The sequence below is a fragment of the Balaenoptera borealis genome (assembly GCF_965194805.1).
Source record: "Balaenoptera borealis genome assembly, chromosome: 13".
NCBI lineage: Eukaryota > Metazoa > Chordata > Mammalia > Artiodactyla > Balaenopteridae > Balaenoptera > Balaenoptera borealis.
Genome location: NC_138870.1, coordinates 102,136,625 through 102,153,816, shown reverse-complemented (window position 1 = coordinate 102,153,816; position 17,192 = coordinate 102,136,625). Strand labels below are relative to the sequence as shown.

Sequence of the window (17,192 nt, the reverse complement as noted above, 5' to 3'; positions counted from 1 at the left end):
CAGGAAGCCTCCCATAAGCCCCAGGGCCTGGGATGGCTCCTGCTGCCAATGCTGAGCCCTGCACCTCCCCCCCCCAAACCATGAGATGTCCCCCCCAGACATGCCCAGGATGGAGCCGATGCCTGGAGCAGCCAGAGCTCCGTGAAGGTCTGCTGCAGGGAGCCACTGAGCCAAGAAACCTCTGCCCAGCTCTCCCCCCCGCCCCCCGTCAGCCTCTCCGGGAATCCCTGAATCCTGGCAAAGCATTAGCTGTGACCAGTGACCTTTGACAGAGGAGGAGGGTGGTCCCCAGAGAGTTTAAAAGAAACTCAACTAAGCCAGAGATAAAGAATCTGGGATGCCAAGGGTGGTCGGGGCTCTTATCTGGGCCTGGCCCCAGGAAGGCTGGCCTGCCTTATGACTGATGAGCCACGGGTCAGCAGAGAGGTCAGAGGTCATGGCTGTGATCGGCAGGGCCTTGTGGTCACCCCCGAGGAGCTAGGCCTTGAGGATTAAGGAAGAAAGGATGAGCCGGGTGCCTGCCATCCCAGCGCTGTCAGTCCCAGGGCTGGGAGCTCTGGGCCACGGGTCTGCTGGTGGAGACCCCCTGGCAACCCTCTGCCACCAGGTGGCTGGGTTTGGAGGTGGCCTGTCCCCAGCCACAGCTGAGTCTGGAGCCTGGAAGAACCCCGTGTCTTGAGGTCCTCGGTGTCTCAGGTGGGCAGGCAGGGGTTTCCGCACACACAGCCACGGCCCTGAACACCTTCAGCCCACTCCCTTCCTCTCTGCTTTCTTCATGTCCGCCTCCTACCCCATGACTGCTTTTGTCTCTTGGGCAAATTACCGTCCCCACTGCCCAGCAAGCTGGATACCACAGCGCCTGCGCAGGGGTGGAGGTGGGGGCAGTGGGAACAGGTATGCCAGGGGCGCTCCAGGTGCGAGGAGCAGGCACGGGGTGGTGTAAGGTGGGGGGGGGGGGTCCTTGGCAACCACCAGCCAGCCTTCCTCTCCCCCAGCCCGCACCCTGGCCCCAGGGGGTGGGTGGGCGCTAGGGCCGGCAGGAGGATGTGTTTGGAGGGATCCGTCTTTAAAACAAATCCCCACGTCAGCGAGGTGATCAGGACCCAAGCCAGGAGACGGGTGGGGGGTGGCGGGAGCGTCGCCGGGGCCTGGCGGCAGCGCAGCCCAAACACCGCGAGGACCGCGGAGGCCGGTCGACGCTCCCGGGCGCCGGCAGCTCCAAAAGTCGCACGGGCCGCGGGTCCGGGCGGTCGGGGCGTCGGGGAGTCACTAACGCGGACGCCGTGGGCTCGGGGCGCTCCCTCCCCCCGCGGCGCGCCCCCGCGCCCCTACCTTGGGCCGCCAGCAGCGAGAGGCCGCCGAGCAGCAGCAGCGGCAGCGGGACCCGGCGCGACGGGGCGGCGCGCTCCATGGGCGGCGGGCGGCGGGCGGCGGGCGGACAAAGGCGCGGGGCGCGGGGCGCGGCTCTCGGCTCCGGGCGCGGCACGCGGGCAGCGCGGGCTCCAAGCTCCAGCCGAGCCTCCGCAGCCAACGCAGGGCCCCGGCCGCGCGGTTCAATTATCCCGCCCCGGAGGAGGGCGCGGCGGAGGCGGGGCCGCGGGGCGCCCGCTCCCCTCCCCCCTCGACCGCTCCCCGCCCGGGACCTCCGGGGCCCTCCCTCCTGGCACCCCAGGCCCGAGGGGCGCGCAGGCCCACGGCCGGGCTGGGAGCAGGGACCCCAGACTTCTCCCTGGTGGAGACCGGAGAAGGGGGGCGCAGTCGGGCGGGAGGCACCCCCCCTCACCCCTCACCCCCCCTGCGCCAGTGAAACCCGATCCCCTCCCCACCCATCGGCCGCAGGGGCGGGCTGGGTAGCAAAGGTTAGCTCCGCCCGACTCCGCCAAAAGGGAAGTCAGGCGGCGAGGGGTCCCCAGGGTCGGAGGCGCCTTCTGAGGGGGAATAAGGGTGGTGACCATTCGGGGGGCTCCCTGTGGGACCCGGTCCCCGAGTAATGCCCCTAACCCGCGGTCTGCGGGTTTCGCGCCTTCTCCAGCCCTGCGCGCGGGTCGCCCGGGGCTCTGCAGGTCGGTGGCTAACTCCAGGTGTGTCCCGGGCTGCGACCTGGCTCTGCCCTCAGGGGACCGCCAGTGGGGCGGGCAGCGGACAGACTCCACCAACATCCCAGCGTCCGTGGAGGGGGATGAACCCGGGACACTCAACCGCGGGGAGAGAGAGATTCTTTTTGCCAGAGAGGAAGCAGCCTTTGCGCTGGGCCTGTGTAGGAATTCATGGCTGCAACCAGTCGGTGGTTACTGAAGATGAATTAGTCCGTTGGGACCATAAATAGATTTATTTAAAAGAAGAAGAAAAACAAAAACAAAACGTGTGCGGGTGAAGATGGGGAGCAATGGGGTGAGACCCCCAGGAACACCATTAGCCAAGTGTAGGGGTCCCCTGACCCAGCAGTCCCACTCTGGGTTACACCCAGCAGAAAGGCATATACGTGTCGTGCAGTGTGCACCAAGAGACAGAAAGTCCTGTACCAGAGTGTTCACTGCAGCGTAGTTCATAACGGCTTCCAACAAGGAAGGCCCCAACCTCACCAGCAGCATAATGAAAGCACTGGGCAGTCAGGTTGGAGCACTACACAGCCCTGAAAAGTGAGAGTTCTACACCCCAGGCAGCTACAGGGAGGCTCTCAGACACGTGCCAGACACTGAAGAACGCTTCCTGCAGGATTCTGTTGTTATGAAGAACAGGAACAAGTTAGAAGTCAGGAGAGTGATGACCCTGGGGATGGGTTAGGCACTGGAGGGGGTATGAGGGAGCTTTCTCCGGGGCCAGTTAGGATGTTTTTTAAAATCTGTGTATTGGTTTCAAGGTTGGGTTCAGTGTGTGAAATTTTATGAAGCTGCTCATTTATGACATGTGCCCTTTTCTGAATGAATGATAGATTTAAAAATCAAAAACAGAAAGACAGGGCTTCCCTGGTAGTGCAGTGGTTAAGAATCCACCTGCCAGTGCAGGGGACACGGGTTCGAGCCCTGGTCCAGGAAGATCCCACATGCCGCAGAGCAACTAAGCCCGTGCACCACAACTACTGAGCCCACGAGCCACAACTACTGAAGCCCGCGTGCCTAGAGCCCGTGCTCTGCAACAAGATAAGCCACCGCAATGAGAAGCCCGGGCACCGCAACGAAGAGCAGCCCCTGCTCCGCAACCAGAGAAAGCCCGCACGCAGCAACCAAGACCCAACACGGCCAAAAAACAATAACAACAACAGAAAGACACAACACTCATCTCCCCACAGGTTACCTCCTAAGTTTGAGGTTTGCAAAGAGCCCAGAAAAGCTCATGAAAGGGGCCCGCTTGCTAATGGCCTCCCGGGTTAAGGAGGCTTCCCAGAAAAGGGACGTGGGACCGGCCCTTGAAAGACGAGCAGTAGAGGGAGAAGGGTTTCCTGGGCAGAGGGAGTAGCATCTGCAAAGTGTGGAGGCACCAGAGACCCTGGGCAGCTCAGGAAGATTATCCGGTCCATTTTGACTGGACGATGTGGGTCCCTGAAGCCCACAGATGTGCTATGGTGAGCCCCTGAAGGCAGTTGGATAAAGGGTGAGTGGGGAGCTCTAAGCTGGAGGCAGATTGGAGACTCGTTAGTACTTTAATATTAATTTGATGTTTTTAAGCCACGGGAGAATCAGGGTGCCGTGGAAGGAGGTTAGAGAACCAGGGAAAGTGTAGTGTGTGTAGCAGATTATATGCTCTTATGTTATTTCATTAATACTCACAACAGCCCCAGGAGGCTTTAGTACCCCTATTCTGCAGATGAGGAAACCAAGGCTCAGAAAGGTGAGGTCATTGGTCAAATTCTCATGACCAGTAATTGGCAGCTCTGGGATCTGAATCCAGGCCATATGACTCCCAATCCCGGGCTCATCTGTATCCAGGGTTCTGTTTTTCACCGAACATTATAGCATAAACATCCCCCCTCTTATTAGAAATCTACATTATACATCCAGTGAGTGAATAGTATAAAAGTTGTACACACGTTTACTTAACCACTCTCCTATTATTGGACATTTAGATCATTTCAACGTTGGGGGTTATAAATCATGCTGCAGTGAAACCTGTGTGCTCTGGGCTCAGCTCCCCACAGGGATACACTAGAAGAGCAGATGCTACACCCAGGAATGGGCTAATTCACATCCCCAGAGAGAGACAGGAGCTGAGCCGTGCGTGTCTCCACCTCCTCTCCAGCACGAATATCTTTGTTTAATCTGGGCTATTTTCACAGTCAAAAGGACGGGTGTCTCGATGTTTCAATGTATATCTTTAATCATCACAGAGGTTGAACATTTTTCATATTTGTATTTCTCTTTCATAACTTTTATTCATTTATTTTTATAATAGCAGAATTGTTTATTCCAGTGAAAATCTAGAAAAAATGCAATGTCCGACAATAGCTTATTTATGGTATGTATGATTGAATTCAACAATGTCAATAGTCAGTGATTCAACAGAATATTGTGCCATAGTTGAAAGGGCTAAATACAATGCTTTAGTAGAAATATGATCTTTGTGAACTAATATTATGTAAAAAGAAAAACAAGATTGAGTGTGAATGTATAGATTCACACTGCAGTTATGACTCTGTAAAAGCTATAGTCATGCAGCTAAAGATCAAAAGGGAGCTAAATGAAAGTGGATGTCGTGTTTGACTAGTGAAAATGTTGTTATTTTTAATTTTTATTTTTTAGGATACAATTGAGACAGGGAGGAATAATTGTACCAGAAACCTGGAGTGATATAACTTCTGCACATAAAATTGACTCTGAGTTTCTTGGCAACCAAAGCAAAAATCAAATTATGATCACTTATGCAGTCCCTGTTTTCTGACCAAAGGAAATGTATCATTTTATCTGGAGAGACAAGTTTCTTTCTGGCACGAAATTCTAATCATTTTCTTTCTGGGTCTTGAGGTAAGAGTCAGGAAACTTGCTGAGCTGCACATTTGCCTGTAGTTTGTGGAAGATGGGATGGTCTTCAGAGAGGTTCCAAGGCGGGAATTAGGGACCAAGGGGGCCCCCCCGCCACCTGGCCCCCAGTCCAGGACAAGATGACACACACCCCTCGGATTCTGCTCCAAGCAGGAAGTCATCCGTTATGTCCCGTTGTGACAGTCCAGCTTTCTCCCATCTCTGAGGAGCAGAACAAATGCTTGCCCTCCTCCCCATAACAAATAATTCTCCATTTTGTTTGAAAGATCATTGTTGGCACACGTGGACTGTTTTTCCCTAAGTCAGAAAGCAAATGTCTTTGACACTGCCCAGCCCCTGGAGGACAGGACCGCTATGGTTTCTCGCGTGAGGTGCTGCTACCCAGCCGGGTGGTTTTCTCAGGACAATGGCTGCCCTGGCCCCTGCCCACCGCCCCAGGCTCATCTTGGCCCTGCACCCCTCACGCCCTGGCGGCAGCCCCCTGGCCTTTGCATGGCTCCTAGAACACCCCAGCTCCTCCCCTCCCTTCCTGCCTCTCCGCTGGGCCAGCCCCGTCTGGTCCTTCAGGTCTCAGTCGAGATGCCACCCCCTTCATGACACCTCTCCCTCTCATACTCCTTTCTTTCTTTGTTAAAGTGTTGGTTTTCTCTCCACCCACTAACCCACTAGCTCCCTGAGGGCAAGGACTGTGTCTGCACACCTTGGGTGCTCAATAAATCCTGTCGAGGGACTTCCCTGGCGGTCCGGTGGTTAAGACCCCGCGCTTCCACTGCAGGGGGCGAGGGTTCGATCCCTGGCTGGGGAGCTAAGATCCTGCATGCCACAGGGCAGAGCCAAAAAACAAATCCTGTCTAGTGTGTGAATGGAGAAGCGGCCTTTCCAGCAGCTGGCAGTGCAGCACGGAGAGCAAGCAGGGCTCTGAGTCAGAGCCACGCCCAGCATCACAACCTCCACTGAGATGGGCATCCTCTCCCCCACGTGACGGCTGGGGAGACTGTGGCTCAGGGGGGTGGCAGAGCTGGCGCCCAGTGTGGCCCCAGACGCTGCCTTCTGCCAGCCTGGGAACTGGCTCAGGGCTGCCATCCAAACACCTCCGCTCCTGAGCCCATTCACCGCCCCCTCTGGGTCCCTTCTCCACTCCACTAGCGTCTTTCCTCATGCAGAAGGTATTCCTCAGAGGCGCAATTGTGTGACTAGGGGGACGAGCGCAAAAAGTCCCAACCCTTCAAGTGGGCTCCCAAAATGAGAGCTTCCAAATTGTGCCAAGTACACAAGCTGTGGAGAAGCCCTGGGCTCTCCCAGGCCTCCCACAGACGCCTCTCTCTCCTGACTCTTACACCTCGAACCTGTGCCCCCCACGCAGCAGGGCAGCCCCCATCGTCAGGGCCGCCAGCGACTGGGAAGTGACCGGAAGTCCCTGCCTGGGCCCGTCTCATTCGTCCACCTCCCCGCTGATGGCGAAGGATGTAGTTCCCATCTGCCCCGCGCCTTTGCATGTCTCCGCCTTTGACCCCATTTCACTCTGCATGAACCCTCTTTCACAGCAGGGGGGGGGGAGGACCATAGAGGAAACTGCCAGCCTCACGTGGGCCAGCAGCAGGGCCAGAACGCTCCCAGGCATGTCTGGGTCCTGAGCCCACACATTCATCACCAGCCCACGGTGCCCACCAACACGGTGGCAGGTAGTTGGTGAGTGAGTGTCCTGGGCTGAATTGAGTCCCCCGCAAAAGTCACAAGTCCTAACCCCCCGTACTTCAGAATGTGACTGTATTTGGAGACCAGGCCATTGAAGAGGGGATCACATTAAATGAGGTCATTAGAGTGGTCCCCCATCCAGTAGGACTGGGGTCCTTAGAAGAAGAGGAGGTGAGGACACAGACACACACAGAGGAAAGACCATGTGAGGACATGGGGTGAGGAGAGCCGTCTACACGCCAAAGAGAGAAACCTCAGAAGGGACCAGCTCTGCCAACACCTGGATCTCGTACTTCTGGCTTCCAGAAATGTGAGGAAATACCTTTCTATCGTTTAAGTCCCCCGATCTGTGGTACTTTGTTATACGGCACTAGCAGGCTGATACAGTTAGAGAGGGGTTTGGAAGAGGTATTCCGTGTCTGTGGTAGGGGACTCTGTAAATAGGCGTTGGGACCAGGGAAGGAAGCAGGTGGGGGCACAACAAGGTCCGAGGGACTTTTATTACCTCAGCTGTCCTGGAACTCTCCGTAGATCAGAAGAAGAATTATCAGGGCAAATTCAAATAAAAACCGCCATTGTTTAATTTTCTGTGAAAAGATAGTTCTCGAGGAGCTGTACTCTGCTTTGGAGACTATATAAAGCTGCTGCCTCGCACAAACGAAAGCCCAGAAATCAGAAAAGCCCGTGATGAGAGCCTGACGTTGGGGGTAGGGGCATGATATGCGGCTGTCCTGAGAGCAGGGAAGTGGAAATGGGAAAGGTGATTGTTCTAAAGATTAAAACCATTGGCGCTCCTGTGGTCAAAGAAGAAAAGAAGGAGGAGGAGGAGGAGGAGAAGCCATTCTATGGCTGAAGCACATGTAATTTTGTTTTGAAAAAATGAAACTCTAACTGCTGAGGTTCTGGAAAACCTCTCTCCGGATGCCCTGGGGGCAGCAGTGGAGGCTGGGAAGACTTGAGTTGGGATTTTTGCTTGTTTCAGGGCAGATTTGCATTTCTCTCGTTGTTGGCCGCAGACAAAAGAATGACGATCTTTAAATTTCCTGCTAGTCCAGAAAAGTGAATGGGATTATAATAGGCATCTATCCGTTTTCCACCTTTGTTTGAGAGATTCCCCACTTTAGAGCCTCACGGGGAGGCACTGCTTTCTTCCCACTGCAGAAACTAAACCCTCACGTCCCCACAGCAGCCTCCCTTGAAGCTAGGGTGCTGGCCTGTGACCAAGGCGAGCCAATCTCATGGAACTGCCCCAGATTTTGTAGAGGCAGCTGGTGATGGAAGGAAACAAGGCTGGTGGCGAATCCATTTTGTTAGCAGTTAAAAGCAGCAGCAGCAAGAACGTGGAATTTCTAGGGTCAGTGCTGGAAGCAGACCAAGCCGTGGCATCCGGTGCTGAGTGACATGGTGGTAGCTGGCAGTGACATCACCTGACTGGTTTTGTGCCCTGAATTTGGCTGTAGCCCTGGCTTTACTCCAAGTGTCCCCGGTCTAGCCCAGGTTTAGGCTTGGTCTGCAGTATTTCTGATAATTCTACAAGCTACCCAATACCATTTCGATAAATTTCTTTCTATTTATTTCAACCAGAGTTGGTTTCCACAGCTTGCAACTAACAGTCCTGACTGATACAGGGATTGTTACAGAATTAGTGGAGGACAGTCCCCTAAGGATGGTGGACGCTGAACAGGGGCCTTAATTTGATTGCATCTGGATGTAACATCTGGACATGAGGTTGGTTGCCTCTGGGTGGGGGAAAGGTAATAACTTTGTAGTGGAATGTGAGATAGTTGGGTTGAGTTAAGCAAAAACGAGTTTGTATGTAGAGAGCAAGGGGATATGGGTGTATTGAGTAGCCAAGGGGTGGAATGTGGTAGGCACCTTTGAGAAATGAAGCCCAGCCCATGACTCCCTCTTCTTTGAGAGCTGCAACTTTTTTTTTTTAATATAAACTTTACTATTTTAACCTTTTTTTTTTTTTACTTTTTTTTGGCCATGCTGCACAACTTGTGGTATCTCAGTTCCCTGACCAGGGATTGAACCCAGGCCGCAGCAGTGAAAGCACTGAATCCTCACCACTAGACCACCAAGGAACTCCCTGAGAGCTGCAGCTTTTATTAAAATTTTGCAGTTTTTTTTTTAAAGTGCAGATCTTACATCTTAATTCTTTAGTTCTGAGCACTTTATATTTTTTATTGTCATTCTGAATGGAATATTTTTCCCATCACGTTTTCTAATTTGTTACTGCTGATGGAAAGGAAAGCTATAAGTTTTTACATATTCATTATGGACAACCATGTGTACATTATGTACAATTATATTTATTACCATGAGATTTATAATAGAAACATAAACACAAATGGAAACATAATAACTAGTGTGTAATATAGAGGAATAGTTAAGTAAATACATGACAGATCCCCACTATGGAAGATCATGTAATTGTTTTTTTTTTTTTTCATTTTTATTGGCGTGTAGTTGATTTCTCAGGGAACTATTAAATTTAAACTATGAAGACTGTTGCAACAGAGGTGCTTGTTTTTTAAATAAAATAAAAAAGCAGAACTTAAAATTGGATATACACCAGGCTTTGTTTTTCTGTTTTTTTTTTTAAATTAATTTATTTTATTTATTTATTTTTGGCTGCATTGGGTCTTCGTTGCTGCGTGTGGGCTTTCTCTAGTTGCGGAGAGCGGGGGCTACTCTTTGTTGGGGTGCGCGGGCTTCTCATTGTGGTGGCTTCTCTTGTTGCGGAGCACGGGCTCTAGGTGCGCAGGCTTCAGTAGCTGTGGCACGCAGGCTCAGTAGTTGTGGTGCACGGGCTTAGTTGCTCCGTGGCATGTGGGATCTTCCCGGACCAGGGCTCAAACCTGTGTCCCCTGCATTGGCAGGTGGATTCTTAACCACTGCGCCACCAGGGAAGCCCCAGGCTTTGTTAAATTGTATATAAATATGAAGACTACTGGAAGAAAAAGGCAGTGTCATTAGGACAGTGACATTTGCTGGTCTTTCTGCCCTGCATATTTGTTCCTCTGTACATGTATTACTTTTACATTAAAGAAAAAAATCTAAGACAGGCCACAGGAGTGGTTCTGTAGAACTTGTTTTTACAAAGTTGGAAGTTCTATCTCTACCCTAAGAAAACCAGCCATTGTTTCTTTGTTTTGAGTTTTTTAGGTTTATAATATACTTTTAACTGTAACCACATTACAGAAGATTGGGAAGACGGAGAAAAAATTTACCCATAATCTCATCCTCTTGACACAAGTAGAATGGTGGTACATTGAGTTCCAGTGTTTTATATGCACAGTTTACGCAGCTCGTCTCGGGGCACATGGTTTGCAGCCTGATTTCCTTAATTAACCTCTTCTCGTAGCCGTGCTCCGCGTTGCTGCAGAGCCTCCCCAGCCATCCTTGCCAGTGGCCGATAAAACGCCATCAAGTTGGGGAAATATCATCAGCTCATCCCCTGTTGGACAGACAGGTTGAGTCCAGTTTCTTTGCTGTTATAGGAAATACTGCAAGGACTGTTTATTTGTTCGCGAGCCTTTCCATATTTGGGGTTATTTCTTTAGGACAGATTCCCAGAAGTCAGATGAACAGGTCAAAGGGCACATGCTGCTCTAATGAGCATCTCTTTCTAAGTTGGCCCAGACACCTGCCGTTCGCTGGAAGGACAAATGGTTCTAATTAAATAAAGGCCTGAACTTTCTTCATAGGTTCCAGCTGCGTGTACGGGGGAGTCGCCGGGGTCTTTGTGACCAGAGCAAACTTGTTAAACTAAAAGGTGGGGGCAGGGTATCTCTGTAGGTAGTGTTTTTCTAAAGGAACACAACAATCTTTTGATTGTATGGATTCATATTTTAGGACAACCTGTATAGCTGTGAGCCTTACCAAGTGTCTGCTTTGCTTAACAAGGAGCAGACCCACCAGGCCTTCCCTGAAGCCACCATCATTCCTCCTTACAACTCAAAGTTTATGAAGTGCTTCCATCTCTCTTTGCCACAAATTGCCCCCATTCTATGGATGAGAAAACTGAGGCCAAAATAGGTGAAGGGACTTGGGAGCACACAGCAATTAAGTAGCAAAACCAAAGCTCAATCTCGTCCCTCCGGCTCCAGGGCCACTTCAGAATCAATCCACGTGGGACTGGATTTGTTCATTCACAAAGACTGAGCACAAATCTGTGCCAGGCCTGGAGGTGTCCGGCCCGGCTCCCAGGAGCTCACGGTCTGGGGGAGGCCACAGGTGCCCTGAGAAGACGCAGGATGCAGGAAGCAGGAGGGCTCTCAGGCATGCCCAGCAGAAGTTTGCTGGGTGGGCAAGGAAAGAAGGAGGAGAGCGGGTGGCGCATTTGGGCAAGTGGGCCCTGGGCCTGGCTTTCAAGAAACTCAGCTCCAGGTCTCCCGGACGGAGACAGTGTGTGAAGCAAACCCTAAAGGAAGATGGTCAGGATTCCCCTGTACACATAGAGCGCCAAGGGACAAGGTTAGAGGACACCGCAGCCCTGTCTAGCCCCGTCTCACTCCTGGCAGGGTCTCCTGATGACTAAGAGCAAGCTTTGACCTCACAGACCTCTGTTAAAACACTGCCTCTGGGACTTCCCTGGTGGCGCAGTGGTTATGAACCCGCCTGCCAGTGCAGGGGACACAGGTTCGAGCCCTGGTCCGGGAAGATCCCACATGCTGCGGAGCAACTAAGCCCATGCGCCACAACTACTGAGCCTGCGCTCTAGAGCCCGTGAGCCACAACTACTGAAGCCCGCGTGCCTAGAGCCCGTGCTCCACAACAAGAGAAGCCACCGCAGTGAGAAGCCCGCGCACTGCAACAAAGAGTAGCCCCCGCTCGCCGCAACTAGAGAAAGCCCGCGCGCAGCAACGAAGACCCAACGCAACCATAAAAAAAAAAAACAAAAAAACACTGCCTCCACCCCTCACTGGATGGATGCCCTTAGGCAAGTCACTTACCTGCTCTGAGCTGCAGAGGCTTCTTTATAGAAAAAGGATATTGACATCACCCTCATACCGGTGCTGGGAGGATTAACTTGGATACCATTGTGAAGCTTCTAGACCTGTGCTTTGCACACGGAACCATCTGATAAGTGTTAGCTCTGATGGAGGAGGAGACGAAAGGGGTGGGGGAGGAGGATGTAGCAGGGAGAGCTGGTCTTGGAAGACTTCATGGAAACTTGAGCTGGGGAGAGGATGAAGAATTCCATGGACAGAGATGGGAGGGGAGAGACGCCCAAGGCAGAAAGAACAGCAAAGGTTTGGAGAGAGGCCTTGGCCTCTGCAGGTGGGCCTGGCGTCTCTGTATGTCTACATCCTGGTGTGTCTTTATGGAGCCCTGACCAAGGGCCACGTCCTGTGCCGCGTGTTGGCACATCATCAGCTCAGGTCCTGCTAGAAGCCGGTGCGCTGCGGAGCTGCCGTTTTACAGAGGGAGGCCCTGGGGGTTGGATGACCGCCGGCATCCAGGCGCACACCGTGCTCACGGCACAAGGTGGCCTCCTCCGATGTCTCCACCTTGGCTGCTGGGCCTGGCCCCTCACCTTCCTTCGGGCAGCCTGGCTTTGCTCAGGATGGCTTCCCGCTTCCTCTTGCCGTGTGGCCATGTGGTAGGGGTGGCCAGGAGAAGCCTTGCACGTACCAAAAGCTTTACAGCAAGAAACCAGGCCAGGCCCCTGAGCTGTCCTGGAGGGCTGCGATGTTTGCGGCTGCGGCCATGGCACTGCCCAGGGTCCAGTCAGCCCCACGCCCGCTGCTCCCCGCCACAGTGTCGGGACAGTGGGCAATAGCAAAGAGACCTTGCTGCATCTCTGCTAGCTCCTCACTGTCTGCAGGACCACGTCCGGGACCTCAGACTGCCAGATGAGGCCCCTGGACAACCTGCCCTGTTTCCTTCAGTTTCCTCTCCAGCCTCTTCTCTCTGCACACCCAGCTCACTCATCCATTCACTCGCCAAGTATTTTATTGAGCACCTACTATGTGCCAGGCACTGTCCTAGATGCAGACATGAACCAAACAGACAAAATCCTGCCTTCGTGGAGCGGCTGCTATGGGGGAGGGAGTTTCTATTCAGACACAAAATATCCCTCCTTTGCCTGAGCTGACATTCCCTCCCCTGCAGGCCCTCCTCCTCCTGGCAAGCCCATTCTCATGCTTCAAAAGCTACCCCATGTGTCCCGCCTGTCTCAGGAACGGTGTAATGAGGGGGTGGGCCACCTCAGCACCGCCCCTCCTGGGCCCCCGGCCCCGGCCACAGACAGAAGTTTCGGGATCTGAGAGAGACATCTGACAAGGCACCAAGTGACCGCTGCAGGGGGCTCCGACTTTATCTTGGGTTTTAGTTTCAGTCTTAACATGAAAAGCGCAGTGTTTACCCCAACATGGGAAAAAGTCAGCCTGTGTCTTGGATTTCACAATTTACGAGGCTGACTTCATTTATGAACACACTTTACATGCTCTCGTGTTTCAGACCACCAAACACCTTTCACTCCCTCTGGGATTTTGGGGTTTGACATTGGTCGAGGTTGGGTGGTCTGTGGGCCTGGTGGGATGCAGGCCTCCTCTCCCCCAGCCCTCCTCGGGATATCCCTGGGTCCTCTGCCCTGGCTCTCTCACTGGCCAGCCTGTCCTGGCGCCGACCCTTTGCCCATCTCTCTCACCACTGGGTGGGGCCCCCCTCTGCTCCTCCCAGGGACCCCAGCTCAGGAGAAAGTGCACGTTTGTCCTGCGATTACCCATATGTAGTGTCCCGCGCAAGCGTGGGGCGTGAACAGACGGGCCTGACTTGTGGATGTATCTGATCAGATCAGCCCAGCACGGCCCGGACCACCTGTGCATCCCTCCACCAGCGGCCTGAGCCTCCGCAGCTGCCATCCGCTCACGTCCGTGGATCCCAGGGCTCGAATGCAGACTCAGCCAAGCTCTGGCCAGCCACACACAGCATGGCCCTGAGTCCTCACCAACACTGTGAGATAGGGATACTGTGCCCACTTTACAGATGGAGAAACTGGGGCTCAGGAAGGCCAGGGGCTCGCCAGGCATTGTGCAGCCCCTGAGAGCCGCACCTCGTGCTCTCCTCTCCCAGCTCTCCTGGCTCCAAGCCTAGAGCTGCGTCTACTAAAGCACCAGAGAATGGGCAGGAGACCCACTGGGTCAACGAGGTGACCTCTCCCCAACTTCTTAAGAGTCTCAGTGAGGAGGAAGAAGGGTCCAGACAGGTGTCCGAAAGAGCAGGGAACGGATGGGAGGTGAGGGAAGGGGCCCATTTCCAAGAACCTGGGACACCATCTTGGAAGCAGACCTCAGGTGGAGCTACACAGCCAAGCGTGGATTTCCAAAATAATATTTTTGAAAATTCTATAAACCACATTTTAATCATATTAACAGAAATCAGAAGACCAAGAAAAACGGACAACCCCACTGCCCCATCCCATTAGGCTTATTTTTCTGCATTCCTCTCTAGTTCTTGTTCACTTGCACGAAGGAGTTTTACAGCTGTAATCACAGTGTCGATACAATTGCGTATTTAGTTTTTTCACTTAAGCATGACTTGTATTTTTAAAAAAAGCAAGTATGTGGATAAACTACGTAGGAGACATTCTTTTCTACTTTTTAAACTGGAGTAACAGGCCAATGTTCCCATCGCCTCAATTCGAAAAGCTGGATAAATTGCAACAATCATATTTTTAAAGGCACCAGAGAATCATGGAAGCAATGAGGCTTAGATTAGATTAAATTCTAGCGCCGGGAGACCCTGAGAGGAGCTGACAATCTCTAACCATTGTTATTTCTGAGGACTGAGGATGGGGCTGCTCTTGGCTGGGAGGCTTGGCCAGAGGAAGGGGAAGCCCATTAGTATCCGGTGGTCACACGGGAGAGCGGGGCAAGGAAACTTGAGGGGGTTTGGATGCACAGCCCATTTTTCCTGGGGGGCGCATTTGCTGAGTTCTGGGGCTGTGCAGGGGTCCAGGGAACCAGGAGGAAATTGGAAAGGCAGAGTGAGGCTTAGGACACAAAAGCCCAGCGTGGGAGGAGACCTACGTCCAAAATACAGCCAGCCTCCACGTACCATGTAGTAGTGGATGTTGAAGCTACTTGGGCAGGATGTAGGAGAGCTGACTGTCCAGTAGTCTCTCGGGGCTGGGAGACAAAACCCAGCAGGTGGCCAGTTGAAAGTTCAGGAGGGCATGATCTGGGAACAGGGACGCCGCGGAGACAAACTGAGTATGACTCAAACTGCAACTCAGCCCCTTCCCTGCTCAGTTTCTGGTTGGATTGAGGTGAAAAGGCTCTCATACCATTTATCCAATAGGGAGAGTTTTTTGGTTTTTTCTTTTCTTAATAAATTTATTTATTTATTTATTTATGGCTGCGTTGGGTCTTCGTTGCTGCACGCGGGCTTTCTTTTAGTTGTGTTGAGCGAGGGCTACTCTTTGTTGCGGTCCGTGGGCTTCTCATTGTGGTGGCTTCTCTTGTTGCAGAGCACGGGATCTAGGCACGCAGGCTCAGTAGTTGTGGCTCGCGGGCTGTAGAGCGCAGGCTCAGTAGTTGTGGCGCACGGGCTTAGTTGCTCCGAGGCATGTGGGATCTTCCCGGACCAGGGCTTGAACCTGTGTCCTCTGCATTGGCAGGCAGATTCTTAAGCACTGCGTCACCAGGGAAGCCCAGGGACAGTTTTGTATTTAGCTTTTTTTCACATAAGCAGGAATATTTTTAAGAGGTGAGGAGAAACCATCCCTAGAGGAGAATAAAGTCACTTGGAGCCTCCTTGCTTTCCATACACAATGTTCAGCTTTCAATTAAAATTACTATACCTGAAAAGAGTGAAGAAAATATGACAAGGAATGAACAGAAAAGACAAGCAAAGGATACATAACCACCGTTGATCCAGATATGGAAGTTAGCTGACAAGAACTTTAAAATAATAATTATGCATATGTCAAGGAAACTGAAGGAAAACATAGGCAAAATAATGAAAGGTAAATTTTCAATAGGAAATTGGACTCTTTAGAGAAAAAAGAACCAAATAACCAAACTGACATTCTAGAACTGGAAAATTAAGAACTCAAGGGAGAGACTTCCCTGGTGGCGCAGTGGTTAAGAATCTGCCTGCCAATGCAGGGGACACGGGTTCAATCCCTGGTCGGGGTGATCCCACATGCCAAGGAGCAACTAAGTCCGTGCACCACAACTACTGAAGCCTGCGTGCCTAGAGTCCGTGTTCCACTACAAGAGAAGCCACTGCAATGAGAAGCCAGTGCACCACAACAAAGAGTAGCCCCCGCTTGCTGCAACTAGAGAAAAGCCCGTGCGCAGCAACGAAGACCCAACACAGCCAAAAAAAAAAGAAAAATAAAAAAAAGAACTCAAGGGAAAGGTTCAACAACAGATTAGACATAGTAGAACACAAGAAAAATGAAATCAAATATAAATCAATAAAAATACATAAATTGAAACATAGAAAAAAATAGAAGAATGGATTTTAAAAGAGGATAGAAGACCTATGGGACATAGTCAAAAGGTCCAACATACACGTAATTGTAGCCCCAGAAAAACAAGGGTGGGTGTGGGCAGCAAAAGCAGTACTCAGATTATGGTCAAGAATTTCCCCAAAGCAATGAAATATGCCAACCCACAGATTCAGGAAGCTCAATTTATCCAAAACAGGGTAAACACAAAGAAAACCATATTCTAAATACCGAATAGTCAAACTGTTGAAAAACAAACAAAAAGAAAAATATTTAAAGCAGCTGGGGGTATTGAGTGGGGATGGGGAAAATACATTATCTTCAATAGAACCTTGATAAATTGGGGTGGGCAGAGGGAGGGGCAGTGGGGACCCAGGAACACCCTGTTCTGATCACAGAGACACAGTGATGCCTGGAGACATGGTCCCTCCCAAAGGAGCTCACAGGCTATGAATGCAACAGGATTGCAATATCATGTGATTTGTTTATGGTAGATGGACACATGGGGAACCAGGAGACCCAGAGGAGAGGAGACAGGTAACCCAGACTGGGGGACAGGGTAGTCTTCCCAGAGAGGGAGCATCTGACTGGAGTCCTGAAGAACAGGTGAGAACCACCTGGGGAAGAGAGAAGACTGTTCCAGACGGAAGCCACCAGCAAGTCCTCTCTGCACCAACCTCCAGGCAGTAATCCCCACCCCACCACGAAGGGCCTCCAAGAGGGTCAGGTCCCTCCACTTCAGGATTCCCCAGAACTTCCCTTGGGATTCCACTGCCCCCAGCACGTTCTGAGGGAGGAACGGGGAGTGGCGTCCAGGCCCCACCCAGGAACTCAGCAGCACCAGACTCTCTTCTTGCTTTTCTGGAGTGCCTTCCTCCAGGCAAGACAGCTTCTTAGATTTCAAGGCACTACCTCTGCTCAGAGTTCCAAAAGTCCATCTTGGAAGTGAAAGACAGCACAGCATGCTTTGCCCTGGGGTATGAATCCTACTCTTGGGGACCCATCCTTTTAACACGCCTCTTAATGTCACATGCTTTCAAATCATCCATTCA

General features: G+C 52.1%; 1 protein-coding gene and 2 long non-coding RNA genes across 4 annotated transcripts in view; 1 reads left to right on the top strand and 2 right to left on the bottom strand.

Annotated features, from left to right (window-relative positions):
- Window positions 1–1,560, bottom strand: part of FBLN1 (fibulin 1) — an 80,239-nt gene extending 78,679 nt beyond the window's left edge. Inside the window, exon 1 of one of the 2 annotated variants that reach the window (XM_082350834.1) lies at window positions 1,333–1,560. In XM_082350834.1, the coding sequence (XP_082206960.1) occupies window positions 1,333–1,411 (79 nt within the window). In that variant the 5' untranslated portion in view covers window positions 1,412–1,560. The remainder of the gene's footprint in view (window positions 1–1,332) is intronic. The other variant, XM_082350833.1, reaches the window with a different exon arrangement.
- The window catches only part of LOC309608668, a 314,353-nt gene that overhangs the window by 27,181 nt on the left and 269,980 nt on the right, over window positions 1–17,192 (top strand). The window lies entirely within an intron of this gene.
- On the bottom strand, window positions 6,304–15,023 carry LOC309608662. The gene is made up of 3 exons (XR_014233048.1): window positions 11,633–15,023; window positions 9,908–10,134; window positions 6,304–9,627 (listed from the first exon to the last, which is right to left on the bottom strand). It is a non-coding gene; the product is annotated as an uncharacterized lncRNA (long non-coding RNA).